The sequence below is a fragment of the Trichosurus vulpecula genome, chromosome 2 (genome assembly GCF_011100635.1).
Source record: "Trichosurus vulpecula isolate mTriVul1 chromosome 2, mTriVul1.pri, whole genome shotgun sequence".
In the NCBI taxonomy this organism is placed as follows: domain Eukaryota; kingdom Metazoa; phylum Chordata; class Mammalia; order Diprotodontia; family Phalangeridae; genus Trichosurus; species Trichosurus vulpecula.
In genome coordinates, this window is record NC_050574.1 from 248728889 (window position 1) to 248753574 (window position 24686).

Sequence of the window (24686 nt, forward strand, 5' to 3'; positions counted from 1 at the left end):
ATTAGCAAACCTTTACGATTAGATGCCCAATTTCACATTGCCCCTAACGCATAATTTTCGGATCTAGCTATGCATGAAATACGGGTCAGAATTCTTCCCGCTGTACTTAGAACCACACTAAACGATCACATGAAGCATGTTTTCTTATTCACGCTTTACCCTAGCGCTAAAGAGAGCGGCATAACCAGAACCACAAAGTCGATTAAGGTACAAAAACCCTCAAAGTCTGCCCAGGCAATCTTATCAGTTGAAACTGAATGTTTTCTTTTGGATGCGCATTGTATTATTCTTCCTCCTCTTTCTGCTTTTCATCCAAATTTCGGTGAAGCAGAAGAGAGTCCTGGAGAAAGTACCGGGGATGGACTGGACAGCAGAGCAAATGTGGTCAGATTCGAAGGCTTAAGAAAGGAAGAAAGAACGAAGACCCAGGTAAACCTCTGCCTTTGCGCGCCGGTACTCCGCACGCCACGAGAAACACGTTTGACCCCCACCCCCCCCCCCCCGGCCTCCCTGTTATAACGTTATCAGGAAGCGCCGAGACAAGCTTTAACTCATGCGCCTTTCACGGGGGGGAGGAGCCTAGTGTGACCATGGAATTGCCATATTTACTACGGGCGGAAGAGACTTTCGAGTCATTTCTTTGGCCAAAATGACACGACGGTTTTTTGTATTAAACTGGGTGATATCTATATGATAAGTCTCTGCGTCAACCTTCGTCCATTCAGAGTATCCCCCAGAAAGATTATCGGCCAACTTACTACGTAACATAGACTCTTCCGCCTAGAATAATCAGTGGCTGTGCTCGTGGAGCTGTAAAAGACAAGCTCCGCCCCCAAGGCCGAAAGTTAGAGGTCAGAGGCTCCGGCGCCGGAGCCAAGATGGTGGCTGAGGAGCACCTTCGCGTGGTTCGCAGCGGAGGCAGCAAGTTGAACTTCCGAAGAGCGGTGTTTTCGGCCGATTCCAAGTAAGGATTCCACGACGAACGGGAGCAGCGGGGAGAGGTCACGAGCCGAGCTCTCTCTCGCGCGCGCCGGCGGAGGTGCCCATCGGGAGAGCTGGGGCGGGGGAGAGCAGAGGGGAAATGCGGGGCTGGGGGCGGCCGGGGCGATCGAGAGCGATCCCGATATTTTCTGCGCCTGCTCCCGGAGTGGGCAGGGCCGGGAGGTCCCGAGCGCCCCGTGCCCGATGCGTGAAACATACACATCTGCACATATACTCGCGTACGCCGTAACACACGCGTGGAACACACCCACACCCGCACATCTACACACACACACACGCTCTGTAAACAACCCGGGGACAAAGCCCCCACGCAGCATTTCGCAGCTCTTTATCGTCCTCTTAGAACCACTCATTTTGCTTTTGGGGATATTGGTCTTTTTTCTCCACGAGGATGTGCAACATTTCTATGGCTCTGGTGCTACCCGGAACTTAGAGTCAGGAGACACGTCTGGGTTTGACGGCTTCCTCTGATGGGATCTATGAACGATGCTTTCTTGCGTGCCAGGCTCAGTGCTAAGCCCTGGGGATACAAAGGAAAAAAATACGTAGTTCTTGCCCTCGAGAAAACGCTTACATTCATTCCAATAGGAGAAGCAGCGTTTATTAAGCTGTCTCTAGATGCCCGGCATAGTGCCAGGCACTCGTTAAGCCGGTGTTTCGTATGTACTTTGTGTTCCTCCACTAACACAGCCACTCATGAATTTACCGACCCACTCGCTGTCTACAGCGGCTCTTTAAGATCTTTTCATCCTTCCTCTAAACTTCCCGTGGCTTTCCCTCTTCTCCTTTGTTCCCCATCCCACATCGCTTCTGCCCCCAAACCCTTCATCCTTGTCTCAGAGAGGTGGCCTTCCTCCTTACCAAGGCAAACCCCTCCACTTCCACAGACGATCCCACGCCATCCCATCTCCTCCAACAAATTGCTCCCTTCCTCATTCCCGCTCTCTCACTTTCAGCTGCCAAAATCATTTTCCTAAAGCACAGATCTGTCCTTACTATCCTCTTCGGTATACTCCAGTGACTCCCAGTTACCTCCAGGATCAAGTACAAAATCCCCTGTTGGACATTCAAAGCCCCCATTTCTGCACAACCTTTGTAGTTTTCGTATATCTTATTCACCATTACATTCTTTTCAATCCAATGACTGTTCCATGAACAGGACACTCCATCTCCTGGCTCCAGGCATTATTTCTAGTGTCCCCTATACCTTCCTCATCTCTGCCTCCTGACTTCCCTTGCTTCCTTCAAGTCCTAACTAAAATTGAATGTTCTACAGGAAGCCCTTCCCAACCTCTCTTACTTCTAGTGCCTTCCCTCTTTTAATTATTCCCTATTTATCATAGTATATTTGTACCTATTTGTTGCTTGGCAAGGTTAGGGACTATCATTTGCCTCTTTTTTAAGCCAAAGTACTTAGATTGTGCTTAGCACATAGTAAGTGCTTAACAAATGCTTTGTTCACTGACTTCAGGATGTTAGAAGCTCTGTTCAGTACTGTCTTTAAAAAAAAAAAACAAACTATTGCTATCTTTTTTTACATTACCATCATTTCCAAATACATGCTTCCTTTTTCCCTACCCAGGAAACCATCCCTGATAACAAAAACAAAAAATGCTTAAGAGAGAAACTAACATTGAATGACTCTGATAGCATGTGCAACGTTTCTGCACCTCTGCAGATGAGGGAGAAAAATGTGTTTTCTCATTTCTTCTTTGAGGTCAAACTTGCTCATTGTAATTTTATGCCATTCAGTTTCATTTTGTTCTTTCATTTACATCGCTATAGCTGTACATGCATATAGTGTTCCTTCTTTTGCTCAATTTTTTCCGTCACCAGTTCATTTAAGTCATTCTGTGTTCCTCTGCATTCTTCATATTCATTTCTCATAGTATAGGAAATATTCCATTAGTCACTGTTACTACAGTCTGTCTAGCTTAGCCATGCCCCAATCCACAAGAATCCACTGTTTCTAGTTCATTGCCACTACAAAAAAAAAAGTGGCTGTGTATATTTGAGACCTCCATGGATATATACCTAGCATTAGTATCTCTGTCTCACTTCTTCACATAATTCTAGATTGGTTTCAAGAATGGTTGACAGCTTCACCAACAGTGTATCATTGTACCATTCTTTTCACAATTCCTCTAAAATTAACTTCCCATCTTTTATCATCTTTGCTGATTTGCTGAATGAGGTAAAACCACAAAGTTGTTTTGGTTTGCATTTCTCTCTGCAATGATTTGTGGTATATTTTCACTAGTTTGCATTTCTTTAAGAATTGTTTACTCATATGAATCCATTGACCACTTATCAGTGGAGAAATAGATTTTGGTCTTATATGTTCATTCTTTACATTTAATATGTGCCTGACTCATCTCTTTTTCTAATGAGACATGCCCTTAATTCTCTATCTCATGTAGAAGATATTGAAATAGTTGTTGAATTAATTAGTGAGTCTCCCAGCCATAGCACTTTCTTGTAGATAAAGTCACTTTCTCATATAGTTATTCTGGTACTTAGAATAATAAAATGTTTTAATTGATCCCCTCAACCAACTCCCTCATTTTACAGATGAAACAAGTTTCTAGAAGGTAAATGACTTGCCCGTAGTCACATATCAAGCTAGTGGCAAAGGTAGGAAAGTAACTCAGAACTCTTTATTTTTGGTATACTGCTCTTTCCACCCCACAGCTCCCATTCATTCTTTCCCACTAATTATGCACACAGAAGGTCAAAGGCAGTCATTTCTTTGATGTCAAGGGCATCTTTGGTTCACATCTTGCTTATGTCATTCAGGAGCTCTGTGGTCCTACACAAGTCACATCTTTGAGCTTCAGTTTATTCCTCTCAAAAATGGGGGCACTTATACTGACTTTGCAAACCTTACCATTAATTTGTGTCAGTATTTATAGCAAAATTTTAATATTGAGTACACATTGTAGAGAATGAAAGTGATGGCTAGGGGAGTCGATGACACACAAAAATACGGCAGTGTGACTAAGTTTTTAGGATAATAGAGAGTAGTAAACGTTAGTAAATAATTCTTAAACTCTGCCCTACACCTGAGATGAGGATAATGGCTAGCTTTTGTTCTTCCAGTCTTATCCTGAAACCTTTTCAGACACGGCAGTTATATCATTGACATGTATAAGATCAGTGGATCATCTATCCAAAGATTACAGAGACTTCAAAGACCATCTAGTCCAACCAAAGACCATCTAGTCCAACCACCTCATTTTACCGATGAAGGAAAATCAGAGGCAGGCTTTGAATTCAGACGCTCTGACTAGAGAGCTAGTACTCTTCCTACTGGTCTGTTATTTCTAAAGAACCATATTATAACTCAATACAATAACTATTTAGATGGCTTCGCTATTCTAACACATCATATGGCATATGGTACCTGGGTTGGAATCAGAGGGCCCCTTTTAGCTCCGATGTTTATTACTCAGGTGACTTTGACCAAGTCATTCCACTTCCATTATGAGAGATTTACCTAACATAGCAGGAATTCTACTCTTTTCTCTTTATGAAGTATTTACCTGACATAGTAGGGATTTTACTCTTTTCTCTTTATTCTCTGAAGCTACTGTTCAGCTTGTGTGTCTGTTGGCAATATTAATACTTAAGTTGATGAATGAAACGTCAATTAAATGTTAAATTCAGAATATATTTTGGGTAAGTCAGGGAGTATCTAACAGTTAATTTTAAAAGTTTCATTATTAGGATTTACTCATCCAGGATACTTCATTCCTCAACCCTGCTGGAAAATGAGGTGTTATTATTTCTACCGTTCTTTTCCAAAAGTGATGGTGGTGTCTAACCTAAAAGATCATAATAGCTGAAGCCACAAACCAAGAGGGAATGTGCATGGGTAGTGATCTTTTATTTTTTTTAACACCAAGGATACCCATATGACTCAAATGTGAGTTGCATAGAGTTTTATAGTAAGCAGCTATATATACCGTTTTGTTTCTAGGGTAAAAAGATGTTAAATATTAGTTACCACTTACACCACATAATATTATTTGAGCTTCAGCATGAAAAACTATAAGGACTAAAATGCTGCTTTGGAAATTTCGTTAGGGCATGTGTTTTTCAGTGCTGTCCTCCATATAGAAAATAACATAGCTCACCTACCATCAGTAGAACACTGCTTTGTTCTGTCTTTCCGGTGCTGGCCATGGATTTGCATTGATGTATTTATTCACACAGTGACCTAATTCACTTTGTGACCATGGCTCACTTCTGCTTTAGTAATGGAACAAAAGGCAATGGAAAGAGTTGGGAGTTCAGAGCTTATCTCCGCCATTATTACCTCTGTGTCATTAGGCAAGTATTATTTTAGTAGGGCTTCAGAAAACTTAGTAAAATAGAAGTAGCAAAATATTACTAAACTAAAAACACCGGAAAATGACATCTCTCCTAGCTACAAAATTCTTTGACTGTCCCTCATTGATATGCTGCTCTAGTAAAAGAACTCTTAAGTCACAGATAGCATTTTAGTTCAACAAATTTAGTTGACCAGACATTTATTTAATACCTACTATGTGTAAAAACACTTTCATAGTATGCTATGCCACTAATTTATTTTTACTGTATAAAAACCATAATATTGACGGAGGGGAAAGTTTGTTGCATATCCTCATTTTATCAGAACTGCTTTTGGTCATCTGTATGGTTCCTGGAACTGCCCTACATATCTCCTTTCCTCTATTTAATGTGTCTTTTATTTCTAGGTACCTTTTCTGTGTCTCCGGTGACTTTGTGAAAGTATATAGCACTGCTACAGAAGGATGTGTGTATGTGCTGCAGGGACACAGCAATTTGGTGACCGGAATTCAGCTCAATCCTCAAAACCATCTACAGGTTGTCTTATTACTTACAATGAAGTATTTTAGCATTTGCCTCTCTGATTTTACCAGAAAATTGGGAGTTGAAGCTAGTTTAGAAACTTTAGCAGGTGTCTGCTAGGAATACAATACCACCCTTTCAACAGGCAATTTTATAAACTGCTCATGATACTAGAGCAAGTTCCCCACCCCTGTGCTAGAGTCTCTCAGACATAGAGTTAAATAACTTTCCTAGTCCCTTCAGAAATGAACGATTTGCTGATAATATAAACACCCAATATCAGGTTAAACTTCAAGCTTTAGTAAACCGGACAGCCAGCTAATTCCAGTTAGCCAAGACTTCCCAAACTAAGGTGGCTTAAAACTGATAAGACTGCCCAGTATAGAGAAAGGTGGTAAGATGGTCCATTTTTCAGAGGCAGAAAACGTGTCTTAATTCTTCAGAGGTAAACAAGGAAAAGTTTTATTATTTATAAAAAGCTTATTTTTTTTTAACAATTTGATGTTCTTATTGAATTCTCTTTTCTAATCAGTTATATGTTGCTTTCACCCTTTCAGCTATATTCTTGTTCTCTTGATGGCACAATTAAACTCTGGGACTTCGTAGATGGCATTCTGATAAAGGTATGTGGATTGGCCTTCTGTCTCCCAGCATGTGATAGCATGAGCTAATAAAATTACATCCTTAGTGGTCTAGGTCTATTTTAAGTTGTCCATAGGACATATTCTCCAAGCTTGGAAAGATAAAGAAGACAAGAATGACTAAAGAGGATACTCTGAGTGCAAAGTTTTTTCTTTACAATTATTTGTGTTGAAAGGAAGGAGAGAAACAGGCATTAAGTGCCTGCTATGTGCCAGGCACTGGATGAAGTGCTTTTCAATTGTCTCATGAGGCAGACGTGAAGTGACTTACCCGGGGTCACTAGTAAGTATATAAGGCCATGTTTAAACTCAGGTCTTCCTGATTTCCAGACTCTTTGCCACATAGCTGCAGAAATTTGGTAAGCTAATTATCAAAGTTTCCTTTTGTTGTAGGGGGTAAGAATCATTCTTAAGGGGCAGCTAGGTGGCGCAGTGAGTAGATTACCAGCCCTGGAGTCAGGAGGACCTGAGTTCAAATGTGACCTCAGACACTTGACACGCTTACTAGCTGTGTGACTTTGGGCAAGTCACTTAACCCCAATTGCCCTGCCTTCCCCCCTCCAGAAAAAAAAAAGAATCATTCTTAAAATTCCCATTGCAATTTAGAGTCTTTTGTTCTGCCCCTAAAATCATCCTAGTGTACAAATGCTGACACATTTAGAGCAGTGTACACAATGACTATTAGTGCACATGCAGAAAGAAAGAGAAGTGCCTTCTAAACATTTAATCAGTATTTTTTAATTGACTATTGATGAAGCTATTTGTGTCTGTAGAATCGTAGGGCTGTTGTTTACAGATGACTTTGTTCTACCTCAAGTGCTAAGAAGAAGCCTGGACCAAGCATAGTCTCTTCTTTTTAAAGCACACTTTGCAGAAAAAATCATATAGCTGAATCTTAAGAGAAAATAGAGTCAAGAATTTTCAAATTCATGTTTTTCTACTAGATATTGGTAATTGGGGAAATTAAAAGTTTGTAGAAATTGTTTTCTGACTGAACTATGGAATATATGCCATCCTGTATGAGTTATGTTTAATAACAAGCACTTCTTGATTTGCCAGCTCACAATAGCAATTGATTATTTTAATTTTAAATTTTATAATATCTTTGTGTGATTTTTATCTTTCAGACTTTTGTGGTTGGGTGTAAAATCCATGCTTTCTTTGCACCTGCCCATCTTGAGGACTCATTATTTATTATAGTAAATAAAGAAACACCAGGTACCTTTTAATAACTTTTCCTGTATAGTATTGAGTACAACATCCTATTTTCGGATTCCAGGTTCTCTTGAATGTGTAATTCAGGGCTCAAACAAATTTCTGGTTGTAATTACTAACTTAATTTTTATATGTACTCAACAGTTTTTGTAATTGAATTTTAATTTTATATGTTGTTATCACATTTGGGGGTTTATTTTAACTTACACCTACTGTAGGAATGATGTAACATAACATTCCAAGAAACTTGAATCTGTAGTGCAGTAAAGGAGTGATTGCAACAAAAAATAAGTCTAATAAGCACAGATTATTTTTTCATACTGGCTTGTAATGTGGTCTTATAACTGAAACATGTTCTTTTTGAATGTCTGTTCTTCATTCTATATTCTTAACCATTTCTATTATGCCAGATATGCTGGACAATTTATTTGCTGAAAGTGTAGGGAATAAGGAGGGTTGAGGTATTGCTGCCACCAGTATATTATCAGAATTTAAGTTGTTTCAAAAACTACTACTGGATTTTTGTTGTTAGCAGTTTCATAACAACTTATTTTCATCGCTATAACATTTGGACTCTTTAACACTTCAGTTCCTAATATCCTGTAAGAGAACGTCACTTGTTGTCATTTAAGAAAATGAACTAGACCAAATACTCTTATAAGAGATCTGTATGAAAGTGACAAAATTGTAATAGTTCTGAGGGGAGAGGACTCATTTTTAAGGTATTTAGAAGAAAGATACCAAATCATTGGAAAAAATCACAGTATCATTACCAGAGTAAAGGTTATTGGAAGGCATTAACAACTACAACCTCTGTGGTTACTTTGTCTTTATGAAATCTTTGAGGATGTCCTACTTATGCATGAAGGGGGTCCTTGATGGAAATGAGAAGGGAAAAGGCAGAATTTAACAAATAACTGTGTAAAGAAGACCAAATCTTTTGTCATAGAGTTGACAAAGGTATAACGAATGCAAAAAAACATTGATTGGGCATAGCAAAATATAGATTTACAGACCCTTTCAATGCATCTGTTAAGATTATTTAAGATTCACGGATAAATTCTTCCCCACAAATGAATTTGTTCATTGATTCCCTGACTAGCAATATCCAATAAAAGATAAAGCAGAGAGAAATATTTGTGTTCACTTTCTTTTTCATGGATGATGTCCCAAGACTATCAAGCTAGAACAGAACCACCCCCCGTCCCTCTGTGTTATCTACTTTATCTATGATCCTTGAAGACACTAGGATTCTTAAGGGGACCACTTTTTCCTCCACCGTTAGCATGTACACAATTCATCATTACATAGTCCCTTTCATTTTATCAAATGTTTCTGTCTTTCTATATTTCTATTTTCTCCTGCTTTTCTGTTTCAAAGTATCTACTTAATTCTAGCTTTTTCATCTAGAAGGCTTGGAAATTATTTATTTCATTAAAGGTCCATTTTTTCCCCTGTTGGATTATATTCAGTTTTGTTGGATAAGTTATTCTTAGTTTTGAGCTTTAATGTTTTGGAATATCATATAAATAGTATTAATATTTATTTCGGTAGTGCCTTCTGACTCTAACTCGATTATTTTCTGTTATACCACAGTGCATTTTAGGGTTTGGAAAAATTGTTAGAGTAAGAGAGGCTATCCAATAAAGGGAACCTATCTTTGCTTTTTATATAAGAATCAGCATCACAAAAGTAGGGTCATGGTGATCATAGGTTTAGAAATGGAAGGCATCTCAGACGTCATATAGCAGTTTAGAGAGTCTCATTTGTAGGAAACTTTCCTTGTTTCCAAACCAGTTTTCCATTGCTTTCAAATGCCTTATTTATCGGTAGAATTATTCTCTGTGCCTTTAAACTCTGTAGTCATTTTTCACATGGTTTAAGACTTTGCAAAGTGGAGGCTTGTGGGAAAAAATGTTTATCTTTTATTTATTATTGTTTTTATGGTATAACTCCTGTTGCCAGAATTTCTACTTTGAAAGGAATATCTTTAATTTCCCAGAATTACTAACAGTTACTAAGAATCACTAATTATTAAGCATCAAATGGATTTCACGTTACTGATATAAATTTCTTTGTTTAAAAAAATGCTTATCAGTTCCTCTGTAGACACATTAATAAAATTTTCTTTGGCTAGATGGGTTCCAGTTGGCTTCACTGAAACTTCCAAAATCACCAAGCCAAGAAGTAGAAGCTAAAGAATTATCATTTGTCTTGGATTACATAAACCAGTCACCTAAGTGCACTGCCTTTGGAAGAGAAGTAAGTTTTATTTCTAGACTTTCTTTTTTGTGTAAGACATCTACCATGAAGTTAATAATTTTACGTTTTTGTTCAAATGACTTTTTTGCTCAGAATTTTTTAAGTCGCTAAAATTTTAGTGCCCCCAAGACTAGAGAACTCCTTGTTTTAAATGTCTGTGACATCTTTAAAACCAAGCATAAAGAAAAGTCACTGAATTTACCTAAAGTGAATGGCATTTTAGTTTTGAACTTGCAGAAAGTTGTCATCATTTTTTTTAAAGCATTTTAGACCCTCTGAAAATGGTTGACCTCACAAAATGAAGTCTTCTTACCGATAGAATACAATTTGGGATCTTAGACATCATCTAATATAGAAACTTGTGTTCCAGAGAAGGGAATTAACTTGGCTGTGGTTACAAAGCTACCTACTGGCAGAACTTCCGTGCTGCCTTTTAAGGTTTCGAAACTTTCAGTCCTACTGACAAAAGAAAAGAATCGTTGATATTTAGCCCCAGGAATGTAAATTCACTAAAAGATCAGCAACAAATTAGAGACAATCATCATTTTATAATCCATGTAGGAATTAACTTTCATTGACCTACAAAATTGGCTTAAGTATACTTTGCAGGGTCTACCGTACTAGTTACTCATCATTCTTGCTTATAACTACAAATTAATTTACCATCCTACCATCTTCTTCTCCAGAACAATCTTATTCCTTATCCCAGTTCTCCCAATACCTTATGAAATCTAGGAAATGTCTCATTTCTGTGAGATGCCTTGCCCGTATAGGAAAGTAAGGATGAGTATGATATGGGACACTGGAAACACATTTTCCAGCTCATTTTATCTACCTGGTCAGCAAATGCTGTGCATGATAGGTAAAGCTTCATATACTTTAAGTAGAAGACTGAGTGGAATCATGTTAATGCACCCTGATGTACCTTTCCTACTTGACCACTTGCCAGGGTAGCATTTTTGTTTTGTTTCTTGGCACCTGTGGCTAATTCCTATTTCAAAAGAAGAATAAATATGTTTTAACATATACAGATTTTGTTTATTTATCTGAGTAATAGAAAATAGTTTGCCATGGTACATAGAGGACTGGACCTAAAATCACATCCTACCTCTCATACCGTGGGCAGTTCATTTAAAATCTCATTGCTTTAAGCGCTTCTGTTAAGACAGTGAGTTACTGATCTGCTTCAGGAACCCACACGTGTAGCTGGCCACCCCAAGAAATAGTAATGCTGAAAGTCTTAATTAATGATTCTCAACTTACTTATAGATTAGGGGTGGGGAACCTGAGGGCCACATATGGCCTCGAGGGCAGAGGTTCTCCACCCATTATAAATATTCCATAGATTTAAAGATGTACATGGCTAGCTTGTGTTGGGTACAGTCAGTCAACCTAGCATTTATTAAATTCCCACTATATGCCAGACCCTGTGCTAATCGCTGGGGATACAAAGAAAGCCCCACCCTGATCTCTGCTCTCAAGAAGCTCCTAACCTAATAGGGAGTACAACATACAAACAACTGATGCAAGACGACATATATAGACCAAATAAGTTGAGGTTGGTCTCACAGAGGGAAGGTACTGAAATTAAGGACTAGAAAAGGCTTCTTGCACAACACGAAATTTAACTGAGACTTTAGGGAAGCCAGGAGGCAGAAATAAAGAGGGAGAATGTTCCAGCCCTGGGGAGATGACCAGTGAAAACACTTGGAGTCTGGAGATAGAGTGTCTTGATCAAGGAACAACAAAGAGACCAGTGTCACTAGATCTGCAATTACATGAAGGGGAATAAGGTATAAGAAAACTGGAGAGGTGGGGAGGTACCAGATTACAGAGGGCTTTGAAAGCCCAACCAAAGGGTTTATATTTGATCCTGCAGGTAATGGGGAACCAGTGGAGTTGGTTTGAAGGGAAGGAGGTGATGTCAAACCTGTGCTTTAGGACGATCAGTTTCACTCGAGTTTAAGATGGGTTGGAGTAGAGGCTTGAGGCAGGGAGACCAAACAGCAGGCTAGCCCAGGTATGAGGTTATGAGAGTCTAGAACAGGGTGGCAGCAATGTCAGGAATGAAAGGGGCATTTTCCAGAGATGTTACATAGTGGAAAAGACAGGACTTGACCACTGGGAGAGTGAAAGACTAAGCAGAAGGATTTCATTCCGTTTTAGACGTGTTGAGTTTAAGATGTCTATGGGACATACAGTTCTAGATATCCAGTAGGAAGCTGGAAATTCAAGACTGAAGATCAGGAGAGAAGTTAGAGCTGGACAAATAGATCTGGGAATAATTTGCTTAAAGATGATAATTGAAGCCATGGGAGCTGAGGAGATTACCAAGTGGAAATAGTTTAAAAGAAAAAGAAAGGGGCACAGGATAGAGCATTAGGAGACTCATGGTACCTCAAAGGACCAGAATTATGTACACCACGTCATGTTGTTCCATTTATGACATTGGCAGGGTGACCACTGTTGTGGCTATAGAAAGGAGAGAATATTTCTGATGAAGGAGGGAAACTTCATTGCTCTTTGTATCATTAACGACTTTACTGGCTTTGAAGGGGAGGCAAAAGGGATGGTAAACATATATTCTCATTGACTTTAAGAAACACCTTAGTGATAAGCTATAATATCCAGAGGTGCCTGAGAATTTTTTAAAATTTGATTTTCTGATTAACCAACATTCTCTTTCTCTCTACATCTCAACCCCCGCCCCTCCCCAGTCCCTGGCCATTCAAAAACCACAACAACGAAAAAGACCCTTGTAACAAATATCTATAATCAAGCAAGCAAATTCCATCATTGGCCATGTTGAAAAAGATGTATTTCTCATTTGTGTTTTAAGTCCATTGTTTCCCTATCAGAAAACAGGTAGCATGCTTCATCTTTGGTCCTCTGGTTTACCATTGCATTGCTAAGAGTTCTAAAGTCTTTTCAAGGTTGGTTTCCTTTTTAGGTAGCACCCCTTAGTTTCTTTTTGGATGCATACATCATTAACCTAATAAACTTTAAAATGCTTTATTTTGGCACATTTGTAAGGAGAAGAATATTTGCAATTAAGTGATTTTGATGATTCAGTTTTAGGGATGTAATCAGCTTATCATGACTAAAATCAAGTTGTTTCTCTTTCAAAACATAGAGCCAGTATGTTGTTGCAGCTCGAGACTTGTATTTGTCTGTATATTTCTTCAAAAAGAAAAAGACATTTAGGTAAGAATTCATTTTGTTATTGCCTGTCGCTATTTGTGTTTAATATATTAAGTTTTTTCTCCATAAAATTAAACTTATTCTAAAACTTAAAGTTGTTGTAGTCATTTAACCTGTAGTATTCTAAATTTCAGAAATGCTTCTTGTTTAATACTGTAATGGATTAGGATTTTCCTATCTTTTTATGTATCGATTCTCTGTGTTATTTTTCTGAGTTAATTGTAATAGCCCACAGTGCCAGGAGGTTGACAGTGAATGGCCCATGCAGTGAATCTAGGCCAGTTAATAGGTGCCAAATGCTCCTCAGTCACTCTGTAGCATGGGTGGGTTGATATTTTGTTTATGGTTTGACTGGAAATTTCACCCTAATGAAGGGCTGCTTAGTCCCCAGTCATAGAATTGTCTGGCTCTCACTCAAACTTAACTGAATTTAGACTGTCAGAAGTGGAAGAGAACTGAGAAATTATGTAGGCCAATTTGGTCATTTTATATGTAAGGAACCTGAGGCCCAAAGTTTAAGCCACCAAACAAGGTAGTGGCAAGCCCTCTCATTTACAGATTAGGAAATTGAGATCCATTCGGATGACATCCAATCACATACACCAGGGTCTCTGAGAGGATTAATGAATAAAATAGGGGCATGTTACATTCAAACACTCATGGAACTTGCATATTATTGTTTACTTACCAAAGAAGATTCGTGGTCTGTTTTTTTGTTTATCTCCTAATCTTAATAGGTTAATAGATTTTGAAAATCCCACTACTTTTAGGACTCCCTTTTATATAAGCATAGCACTACTGACGTAGGCAAAAGTTATGTTTATAATCATGAACAACTTTCCCTTTAAGGTTTTCTTTGCCTTCCGAAAGTAAGAAGAACGGCAATAATATCTTTACTTGTGTAGCATGTCACCCCAAAGAAGACTGCATAGCCACTGGGCATAAGGACGGCAGGATTCGGCTCTGGTAGGGCGATGCATGAAGGTCATACCAATCTTATATGTAATATATTGCATTAGCTTTGAAGAACTTGTAATTGTACATAATCAAAAGAGAGAACACTGAAGACCTACTAAATCAATGGAAATTAGCTCCTGTTGTCTTCTGTTATTGTTGCCTTCATTAACAAAGTTTTTATATTGGTCCTTTGAAGAGAGTAGCTTTTATCTCACCTATTTTAAAAGGAAAAAAGTGAAAATAGGTGTGTTTCAGCACAGTTACTTAGCATGATGCTACAGATGATAGGTGGTGAAACAGAAAAGTATGTTGACTTTGGCATGTTAAAAACAATCATCTTCATATGGTGATTCAGTCAACAAATTGTTAAGTGCTTGCTGTGTACAAGACATTGTGATAGGTTCTGGGGTTCTAACAAAAATGAAGCAGTCCATACTCTTGGTGCTGCTTTACTGTTCTGAGAAGATGTGGCATACACAAATAGTAAGTAGAAGGGTACCAGACACTGAGGTCCTTACCCAAGCTAAACAGCCAAGCATTTGAATTCTGCTTCAAAGAGCGCAACTCTGATGGGCTGGCCGTGTTGTTCGAATGTGAATGCACGCTTGCCAAAAAGACTGTCTTATGGAGAACCCACACAGGGCAAGCATTCACATGGTGGGTCAGAAGAAGCTGTGCAAGGACACTTTCAAAGTCTCTCAAGGACTTTGGAATTGATTATGTGACATGGGAGACACTGGCACAAGACCACTCATCATGGCATTCCCACATCAGAGAAGGTGCTGTGTGCTCTATAAGCAAAGCAGAATTGAAACAGCTCAAAGAAACAGGATGTGCAAATTTAGAATATCCACCCCAAATGTTCACATGGACTGTTTGTGCCCGACCTGTAGTAAAGCATTCCGAGCTTGTATTGGTCTGATCAGCCATAGTCAGATACATTGAAACTGGACTCTAGCATAGCGATATCATTTTGGTCCTCTTCAAGAATGAGAGACAACAACCAACCAGAAATTTTAAGCTATCAGTGTTTTAAGCTTCACTAAAACTTTTGGAACATGTCATACATACAGTAAAGTTTTAAAAAGAGAGAGAGAGGCAGTAGTATTTGAAATGATAAGGAAAGGCCTCATGGAAGAGGTGGCATTGAACTGTTTTGTAAAGAAAGCTAAAGATAATGAGAGACAGAAGTAAGAAGCAAGTGCATTCCAGACATAGGGGATCACCTCTACAAAGACATAGGGGTGGATGTCATGCATGGGGGAGAACATAGGCAAAAGGTCAGTTTGGCAGGAGTAGAGAATGTGTGGAGGGAAGAATTAGGAACTAAGACTGAAAAAGTAGGTTGGAGTCATTGTGGAGGGTTTTTAATCCTCATCTCTAGATTTTGTATTCTAGAAACAATAGGAAACCACTGAAGTTTTTTGAGTGGGGGTAGAAATGGTTAGATACATGTTTTAGGAATCTCAGGTTGTCAGCTGTGTGATGGATGGATTTGAAAGGGGAGAAAGTGAAATCAGAGAGTAATTGGGGGGCTGTAGTGTTAGTCTAGTAGAGGTAAAACCCTAAACTTGGATAAAAGCCACGAGAGTGGAAAGGAGAGGCTGAAGCAAGAAATGTTCTGGAGATGGGAGCTATACAGCTTGGCAGCTGCTGGGCTAAAGAAACAGAGAGAGTTCCAAGGTTGTGAAACTGATCAACTAGAATTATGGGAGTGCCCTCCACGGAAATCAGAAAGTTTAGAGCAGGGATAGGTAGAAGGGAAAACATGAGTTGTAGGTTATCCATATGAGGCTATCTAGCAGACAGTTGGCATTATAGGATCCAGGCTATTTCTGCATTCCCAATTACTTAACTGAAATTAAGTGTCTTTTTCTTCAATAGGAGAAATTTCAATGACAATAAAAATTATACTTACACATCTCTACATTGGCATCATGATATAGTTATGGATCTAGCTTTTTCAATAGAAGGTGAGTATATATTTAATATTCTGAGTATGGAAATGAATCCTGAGTATTACACTCAGCAGTCATTGGATTTGCTTAACTTATTAGCAGAAATGCATAATATTAGCTCTTTCTTTTGCTACATATTTTCACATTGCAATATAGTTTAATGTAAGTCCTACTCCCATCTTTCATTATGACATGGAGGGGACCCCTGGGTCATTGGAGGGTATTACAGGAAGACACAAGCTCTAGTAGATTCTGCCAGGCTAGAAGGACCTCAAGTATAGGAATGCCAACAGACTGTGCCTACTTTCCATGGAGCAGTCTAATTGGGTTTAGAGAAGATCATCACAAGGAGGCTGAACACTACATAATGAATTTCTGCTACTGTGGCAACCCCTCCACCTCCCCTGAAAAAAAAAATTTTAAAAGTGACCCTTCTCCTAGGCAGTCCCCTTCTACTTCACAGTGGCAGGGGCAGAAAAGAGGGATAGAGGATGCCAAGAATCACTCTTTTTAGCCTGTCTCTGAGTATGAATTTGATGGTAGGTACTTTAAATGTGAAATCTTTATGTAATTACCAATGAGTTGACATGCTAGAAGAAGTGAATCATATTAATCTTGGCAGTATCTACAATGAAATGAGAAGACAAAAGGAAGTTTGAGTTAAAATAACATTTCATGGGATGCTTGTTCATCTCACATTGCAGTGCTCCTGTGTTTTTTGGCAAAAAAAACCCAAAACTGCACCAATATCTACTGCGGAGAGAATGAGAAGGTAGAGGAGAAATTCTACAGAAATATTGATAAAGACCTTGTAAATTACATCTGTGTATTACTCGCGATTTCAATGCAAAGGCCAGCTTAGGCTGTGAAAGGCCGTGAAAAAATGCTGGAAAATATGATTCAGGATTTTAAAAAAGGAAGTAGTCAAAGTCTTATATATAGAAAACTCACATCTATCTACAGTGGCCCAAAAGTAAGGGGGTTGGGGAAGTGTTAATTAATAGCTTAAAATTGCACAAAATTTTTGGGATACCCTGTACATCATGAATATTTTCTTCAGGAAAAGAGTAGGGAGATGCTATAAAATAATGAACAACAATCATCACCCCAAAAAAGCCACAAGGAATGACTGGTGACTAATGTGGGAATCATTTATGAATCAGCCAACTATGTTAACTTGTTGGAGCAAAGATCAAAATCAAATTAAAGGAAAAAGAATATATACTAATGTATACTAACATTAATGCATAAAGTAGGAAAGTAAAGGAATTATTATATAACTTTTATATATAATCATACTCATCAGTATGGACTAACACCATTTCCTAAAGAAGTTCAACTGATGTAAATCAGTTGCCATGATGAGAAGGCCAGAACAAAAGAAACCACCTGAGGCATTTAATAATAAATATGATCTCTGAGCAGAGAGATACGACAATAAAGGAGAAAAGAGATTTAGAATACAGTCTCATTTATAAAATTTTAAAGAGGAGACTAGTGGAAGGTTATTAGTGGCATAATGTCATAAAATGAGAAGTAGTGGGGGAAAGTTTGTCCAGAGACTCAGTTAAACCAAATCATCTTGTGACAATTTAAGGATTGAAACTAGGAGGACAACAGATAAAAAATGAGAATAAGACTTTTTTAGTAGTTTATTCATGGATGAGAGTAGAACGATCACATTTAACATCACAGTCCTCTGTGTAAATAAAACAGAAGTGTGGTACATATATGCTGGATTAGACATAGTATACACAAAGGAGGTCCATGCCAAGGTATAACATAATTTTAATGGATCAGTTGCTCTTTTTTAAACTTTTTTCTTGTTCTGTGCTTAACAAATACCACTTAATACCAATTAGCATTTCTGAATATAAAGAACAGAAAAATGGAGATTGAATATGAAATTGCCCCTCCCGGTTATAAACAGCCACTTTAAAGAAAAAATATACACACATACACATATGTGTATAGCATTTAAGTGTATGAACCTCCCTCTTTTCTCTTGGAACATGTTCTACATGTTTCCCTTCTATCACTGGTTCCTCTTTCCTAAATTTAGAAAACAGTAAAACCAAGACACAATCAAAAAAGCCTCGTCTTTGATTTAACTACACTCTTATTACACAGAACCAATCTATACATTGTATCTGAAAATGTGTATCTCATTCTGCATATTACATCTTTCACTCATTAAGGGATCGATTCTTGAGATAATCTGAAAGAAATCTATACACACATCAAGGGCATACTTGATAAAAGGGATATGGTTGGCATTTGTGAATAATATTCTATAGTAGACAACATCTTTATTATCACACATTTGACTGCAAGATGCAGAAAATACAAGATTGCACTGAATATATCCACTGAGCTATAAAAACAATTGATTCAGTAGTGCAAAATGTTGCCTTAAAGGCTCTCTTTGTTATTGTGTCCCATGCATATGTTAAGGTCTTAGAAACCATGGAATAAGCAACAAGATAATGTTGTTTGGCCATCTGATAAATATTAAGTAAGGTGTAAGACTAAGGTATTCGCCACTGATCTGGAGATGATACAGCCAAGTCTCAATAAAAGAGTCTCTTTAATTGTTGGGATCCTCCAGACAGATATTCCTGTTTTCAGAAAACTATTGTGTATCAAGCCCTAGAATGTCAGATAGGTTTCTAATGAGATCCATAATTACTCAAGAATTTTGCTAGATGACACGTATGTAAAAATCCAAGGGCATGAAGAATATCAATTGTGCAGAATGTAATGTGCTCTTAGATGGGCAGCACACAAAGCTAGTGCACCTGGAGAGAGAGAGATAGTACAGTCTTAGTTTGGCTGTGAAAACATGCTCGTTACATAATGAGTTGCTTTTCATTTGTGGTTTATTAGCAGAGGCACAATAACAAGCATTATCAGTGTGTCAAGTTAAAATGTAAAGGCAGGTCACCGTGATCTTTACTGTTGAAATTTTTGTTTTGCACTGTTCACTAACAGATTAGAAGGCTTATCAGCCTTTGAACACATGCTTAATATATTTAAGTGATCATTTGTTTCCAAAATAATAGTAAAACAATTTTAAGTGGCATACAAGATCTTAGAAGTTAAATTCTCATGTGTACTTCGAAGTATTCGTATATTTAGTCCTGTTATATTTAAAGTTTCTCTAATAAATATTTTCTTCATTCTGTGTGTATAATGGATGGAAAGGCACCAGTCTTTTGAGTGGTGGGCGTGAATCTGTCCTTGTAGAATGGCGAGGCGGCATAGAGAAAAATAAAGAGTTCCTGCCCCGTTTAGGAGGCACCATTGAACACATTTCAGCCTCACCAGGAGGGGATTTGTTCTGCACTTCTCACTCTGATAATAGTAAGTACATAAATTATCTTTAAAATGATCTGGTAATGTAACCAAATAAAAGTTAACATCCCATGAGAAGGGAGTCAGGATCTTGGATAACTTTTTAATGGGCAATTTTACTTCTACTCCTCCTCCCCTTAGTCTTTTATCAAGTAGATAGAGGTAACAACAAAGTGACATGAGCTTGATTTTGCCATCTTTTATGTACTTCCTCAAAAAATTAGTAAAATGCCAAGTGACATTCTCTTGTAATCTGAATCATAGATTTAGAGGAAGAAAACCAGTCAAGGCCAACCCCTTTGTTTTATAATTGAGGAAACTGAGGCCCGGGAACATTAAGTGCCCAAGGTCATACAGATGGTAAATGACAGGGTCATGATTTGAACCCAGGTCCTCTGACTCCAAATCCAGTACTCTACACTATCTCCCTGAGTACAAGATGTCAAAATATTTATACTAAAATGAGACTACTTGTATAATAGGGTGCATTTTGAATCAGCATTGATAGCATTCTTTAGTAATACTTGGTAAAATTCTGAAATGCTCTAAAACAATGTTTTTCCTGTTAGATCAAAACATATATATACACATACATATATATTATATATATTATATATATACATATTTAATATATATGTAAATATATATATACATATTATTTAGTTGAAAGAACTAGGGGGACAAAAAGGACTAGGGATATTTATCTTAGAAAAAAGGAGTCTTTAGGACATAATGTACATAATCAAAAGATTACTAGTCTGCTTGTGCCAGGGGATAGAAACAGGATGAGTGGATGAAAGGTTCTTGAGGCACATTTTGATTGAAAAGTAACAGAAACATGCCACTCATTAGAACTATCCCCAAAAGTAACTGCCTGGGCAAGTGTAAAGTTCCCTTTGAAATTTGATATTTTCAAATACTAGTTGGGTGACCACTTAGGGGTACTGTTAAAGGGGTTCTTGCTTCAATTAGTGTTGAAGCAAGGATCCCTTCCAAACCATGGAGTTTATGATTAAATGAGTTTTTAGATAGGTCACTTACAGTGCTTTGAGTAAACAAAAAAATCAGTTGTTCCCTACATTTAAGGATTATAAAGTTCTGAATTAGTCTAGCTTTAAAAAAGTGTTTCTTCTTCCCCCACTTCCTTGCCAAGGCTGGGGGTCTGTGGGTATGGAACATTGCATATAATGTTGGTTGTTTTTTTTTCAATGAATCGGTCAGTGTTGCTGACTACTTTTCCCTTTTTCTTTTTTTCTCTTTTCAAAAAAAAAGTTGAAGAGGAGAGGGATATGAGGAAGTTTAAGTGATAAAAAAATATATGTAGTAATAACAATCCATTTTTTTTAAAAAGGAACAAAAAATAGTTGTTGAATCCGGCTGTGTTTAGGAGTCACATAAAATCAATTGAATTTATTTATTTTCCACAGAGATTATGATCATCCACCGAAACCTTGAGGTTTCTGCAATAATCCAAGGACTTGTGAAAGGTATTGTGTAATAAAGATCATTTGTAATTGCCTGTATTAATAAACTATCAATTCCTAACTGGGAAACTACTTGTCACTTTTCCTTTGCAGATAGTGTTGTCAACACTGGTTTGATGATTGATCCAAGAACTAAAGCCCTGGTTATGAACGGGAAGCCTGGCCATCTACAGTTTTACTCTCTCCAAAATGACAAACAGCTGTACAATGTAAGTTTATAGTCCATGCACTGTCAACAAAGTATTGCCGAAAGAATTTACAGATGATCCTGGAGGTTAAAGAAATTGTTTAATAGCAGTCAATAAAAAGTTATGTGCTTGTGTTTACATTTTCAGATTAGATTTTATGGGTTATTTAGTTTTGCTTTATTTCGTGATTACACAGTGGACCTCTAATTCTGACTATCTTGCTTCCATTGCTCCATTGGTAATAAGGAAATCAGATGAGATCAGGGATGGATCAACATAAATCCATTAGCCCTACTGAGAGAAAAGAAATGCAAAATATAGAACCTAGTTATTTGTTTTCTTCTGCTTGAAAGACAGAGAACTGTTTTTTCACTTTCTTTATGAATGACCTTTTTTTTCTTTTCTTTTTTCCGGGGGGGGGGGGGGGAGCGGGGCACTCCTATTTCCTCTATAAAACAGTGATGTCATATTAAGTCTAATGAAATGATTGTGTAGAGCAGTGTTCAAATAAATGATTGACAACTCTGGGGTAAGATATTTAATTCATTTTGGAAACTGAGTTACAGATCTAATTATTATTTCAGTATTGGACATTGAGACCATTTATAATAAATAAACATCTTATCCCTAAAGACAGTCATCACTGAGTTTGTAAAAGGTTTTTTCAGATAATCTTTTTAAGATTCTGAGAAAGTTAAGACTCAGGCAGTCGTGGTTCTATTTCCAGTACTGCCAATACAGGTGATCTTGGACAAGATAATTAACCTACTTTGGGCCCTAGTTTCCTCTTCTGTAAAATGAGTCTCTTAGCTCTGATATTCTCAGATTCTGCATATTACACAGAATTACAGAACTTGTGAGTTGGAAAGAGCCTCAGTTGTTTATAATCCAACCCATACATGAAAAGAATTCCCCATTGTAACATACCTCACAAGTGGTTGTCCAGTATCTGCTGGAAAGCCTCCAAGGTGGGGGGGAGGAGGGGTATGGAGGGTGGGAAGCAGCCCACCACCTCTTGGGGCAGCCCATGCAGCTTCAGAACAAAAAAATCCTTGTCCATACAAGTTCACATTATTAGGAAGATTTCTGTGTTCTTTGTCTTTGCTTCAACATAAAAATATTTTGTCATATGTTAATAAATATTTTTCATGTCTTTTTTTTCCCCAAAAACTTTAGTTAGATATCGTACAGCAGGAATATGTTAATGATCCTGGTCTTGTTCATATTGAACTAATGAAGGCTGCATTTAGTTCTCAAGGCAACTGGCTTGCAACAGTGGAACAACGACAAGAGAAGGAAGCAGAGCTTGAATTACAGATGAAATTGTGGGAATTTAATGAACAACAACAAGGGTAATACTTCCTGTGTAGCCAGTCACAACCTGAAAGAATTAATGAATTGACTTGTTATTAAACTTATCACTGTGTTTTTCAAGTATCAGACTTTAGACTGAAAAGTCTAAAAAAGGCAAATTGAATGTGACAGGAGCTTTCTGAAAGCAGAAACACTGCTTTCTATAAAATTCCATTTACTTTTCGTTTGAAAACTCTTAAATATTTGGTGAAAAACATTCCAGTGTACCTGTAAACAGGCCACACGGTGTGTGGTCATGATAAGCCCCTTGAGAACAAGGACCATAGTCACAGTTTCTTGTACATAATAGGTATTCCATAAATGATTTAATTAATGAAGATAGTAGTATATCACTTGGCCTTTATCCAAAAAGAAGTAAATTCTGTGTAAAAGATTTTATATCAATTTCTGTCTATAACTGACATGTAATGTAAGAGTTATAAAAAAGAATTTCCTTTCTCTCGTTTAGGTTTATTCTTAACACAAGAATCAACATGCCACATGAGGACCACATAACAGCTCTCTGTTTCTCCAATACAGAAAATTCGGAAACTCCTACCTTGGTGACAACCAGTAAAGATGGCCACTTTAAAGTGTGGATATTAACAGATGACTCAGATATATATAGTAAGTTTATTTTATAAAATGTGTTATTGTTTTTTTCACAGAGTATTTGAAGTTGAGTATTTTGCTTAACATTTGAATAGTTTTCCAATGAAACTAATATTTTCTGTAACAAATGTTTCTGTTCATCTTTATTTTTTTAAATTAATTCAGCAAATTTTTTAAAAAACGCTTTTATTTTAGACAAATACTAAAACTTAGATACATAATAAGTAAAGAAAAAGAAACAAACTTAATAAACTTAAATATAAAATAAGAAAAGAAAAAAACATGTCATGTGCACAGCAGAACATAGGAGAGGATTCAAAATGTATAGCAATAACTTATCATTTTAAGAAGGCCTGTATATTAAATACTTTGCATTAAGTTGAAAGCCATCCATCTTTTCTTTGCTTCCTTGTAGGTTTTCTTTTGTTCTCTGCTGTACAGTTTTTACTTTGTTCTTTTTTCCCCCTTCCCCACCCCAAGGCTACAATTGAACATGGACATACTTATATATATAGGTGTTAACACACACACACACACACACCCACACACACACACTCTCTTACTTTCCATAAGAGATCCTTCTACTCCTAATCTTGTTTTTATATATGTGCATATCTTACCCTCCTATTACTTAATCTACCCCCACTCCAGCAATCCCTCCCTTATCCTCCCATTCCCCTGAATCTAAACACCCTTCTATACCCCGCTTTTAACCTGTTCCCTCGCCCTCCCCTCTAAGGAGCCCTCCTTTATCTTCTCTCCCCTCCCTGTCCCCTTAGAGTTTTATTTTTTTAATTTAGAAGACTTTTATACTGTTATAGATGTATATGTATTTTCCCAGTGAAAGTAGATTTCCAGAACTAATAGCCCTCCTCCCCACTCTGTATTGGTTCTTCCTCTTGCACTTCATTTGGATAAGATAATTACTCTTTTAGCTATTCTTGAACGGTTTTACTTTCTAAAGTCATATCATACTCAGGTCTACCCCAGTCTTTTTTTTTTTTTTGATTGGGGAAGGCAGGGCAATTGGGGCTAAGTGACTTGCCCAAGGTCACACAGCTAGTAAGTGTGTCAAGTGTCTGAGGCTGAATTTGAATTCAGGTCCTCCTGACTCCAGGGCCGGTGCTCCACTCACTGCGCCACCCAGCTGCCCCTACCTGTAATAGGAGGGCAGAGTTTATAATCTCAAAGAGGATCATAAACATGTCTGAAACGTTCGGAACCGCCGGATATAAGAAACTCTCAAAGTAGAAGGCAGAAGAATCAAAACATTTATTTAGGCTCCACAGTAACCAACCTATGAACCAGCAACCCCATTTTGATATATTGATCAAAAGCTTCCAGGCCCAATAAGTACGCCTTGAAAGAGTAACCAGGAGGCTACAGAGAAGCATGATTGCGTAAAGCAAAATCATGTTTCCCCCTCTATGGTAATAAGATTACCCACTGGACTGAAGTCTTTGTTCAGCTTCCTCCCGTAGGTCAGCTCTGCTACTGGCAGCTCCTGCTTCAGCTGTGGCTGTGGCTGTAACTGTAGCTGTAACTGTCGCTGTAACTGTCGCTGTAACTGTCGCTGTAACTGTCGCTGTAACTGTCTCTGGCTCC

The 24686-nt window shown here is 37.7% G+C and overlaps 1 protein-coding gene across 1 annotated transcript in view; it reads left to right on the top strand.

Moving 5' to 3' along the window:
- Window positions 1-541: 541 nt before the first annotated feature.
- The window catches only part of WDR75 (WD repeat domain 75), a 37730-nt gene continuing 13585 nt past the window's right edge, over window positions 542-24686 (top strand). Inside the window, exons 1-13 of the mRNA XM_036746391.1 lie at window positions 542-964; window positions 5742-5871; window positions 6414-6479; window positions 7625-7715; window positions 9850-9974; window positions 13108-13178; window positions 14025-14141; window positions 16017-16105; window positions 19295-19453; window positions 20872-20931; window positions 21022-21137; window positions 22293-22468; window positions 22939-23096. Coding sequence (XP_036602286.1) covers window positions 879-964; window positions 5742-5871; window positions 6414-6479; window positions 7625-7715; window positions 9850-9974; window positions 13108-13178; window positions 14025-14141; window positions 16017-16105; window positions 19295-19453; window positions 20872-20931; window positions 21022-21137; window positions 22293-22468; window positions 22939-23096 — 1444 coding nt within the window. The 5' untranslated portion in view covers window positions 542-878. The remainder of the gene's footprint in view (window positions 965-5741; window positions 5872-6413; window positions 6480-7624; window positions 7716-9849; window positions 9975-13107; window positions 13179-14024; window positions 14142-16016; window positions 16106-19294; window positions 19454-20871; window positions 20932-21021; window positions 21138-22292; window positions 22469-22938; window positions 23097-24686) is intronic.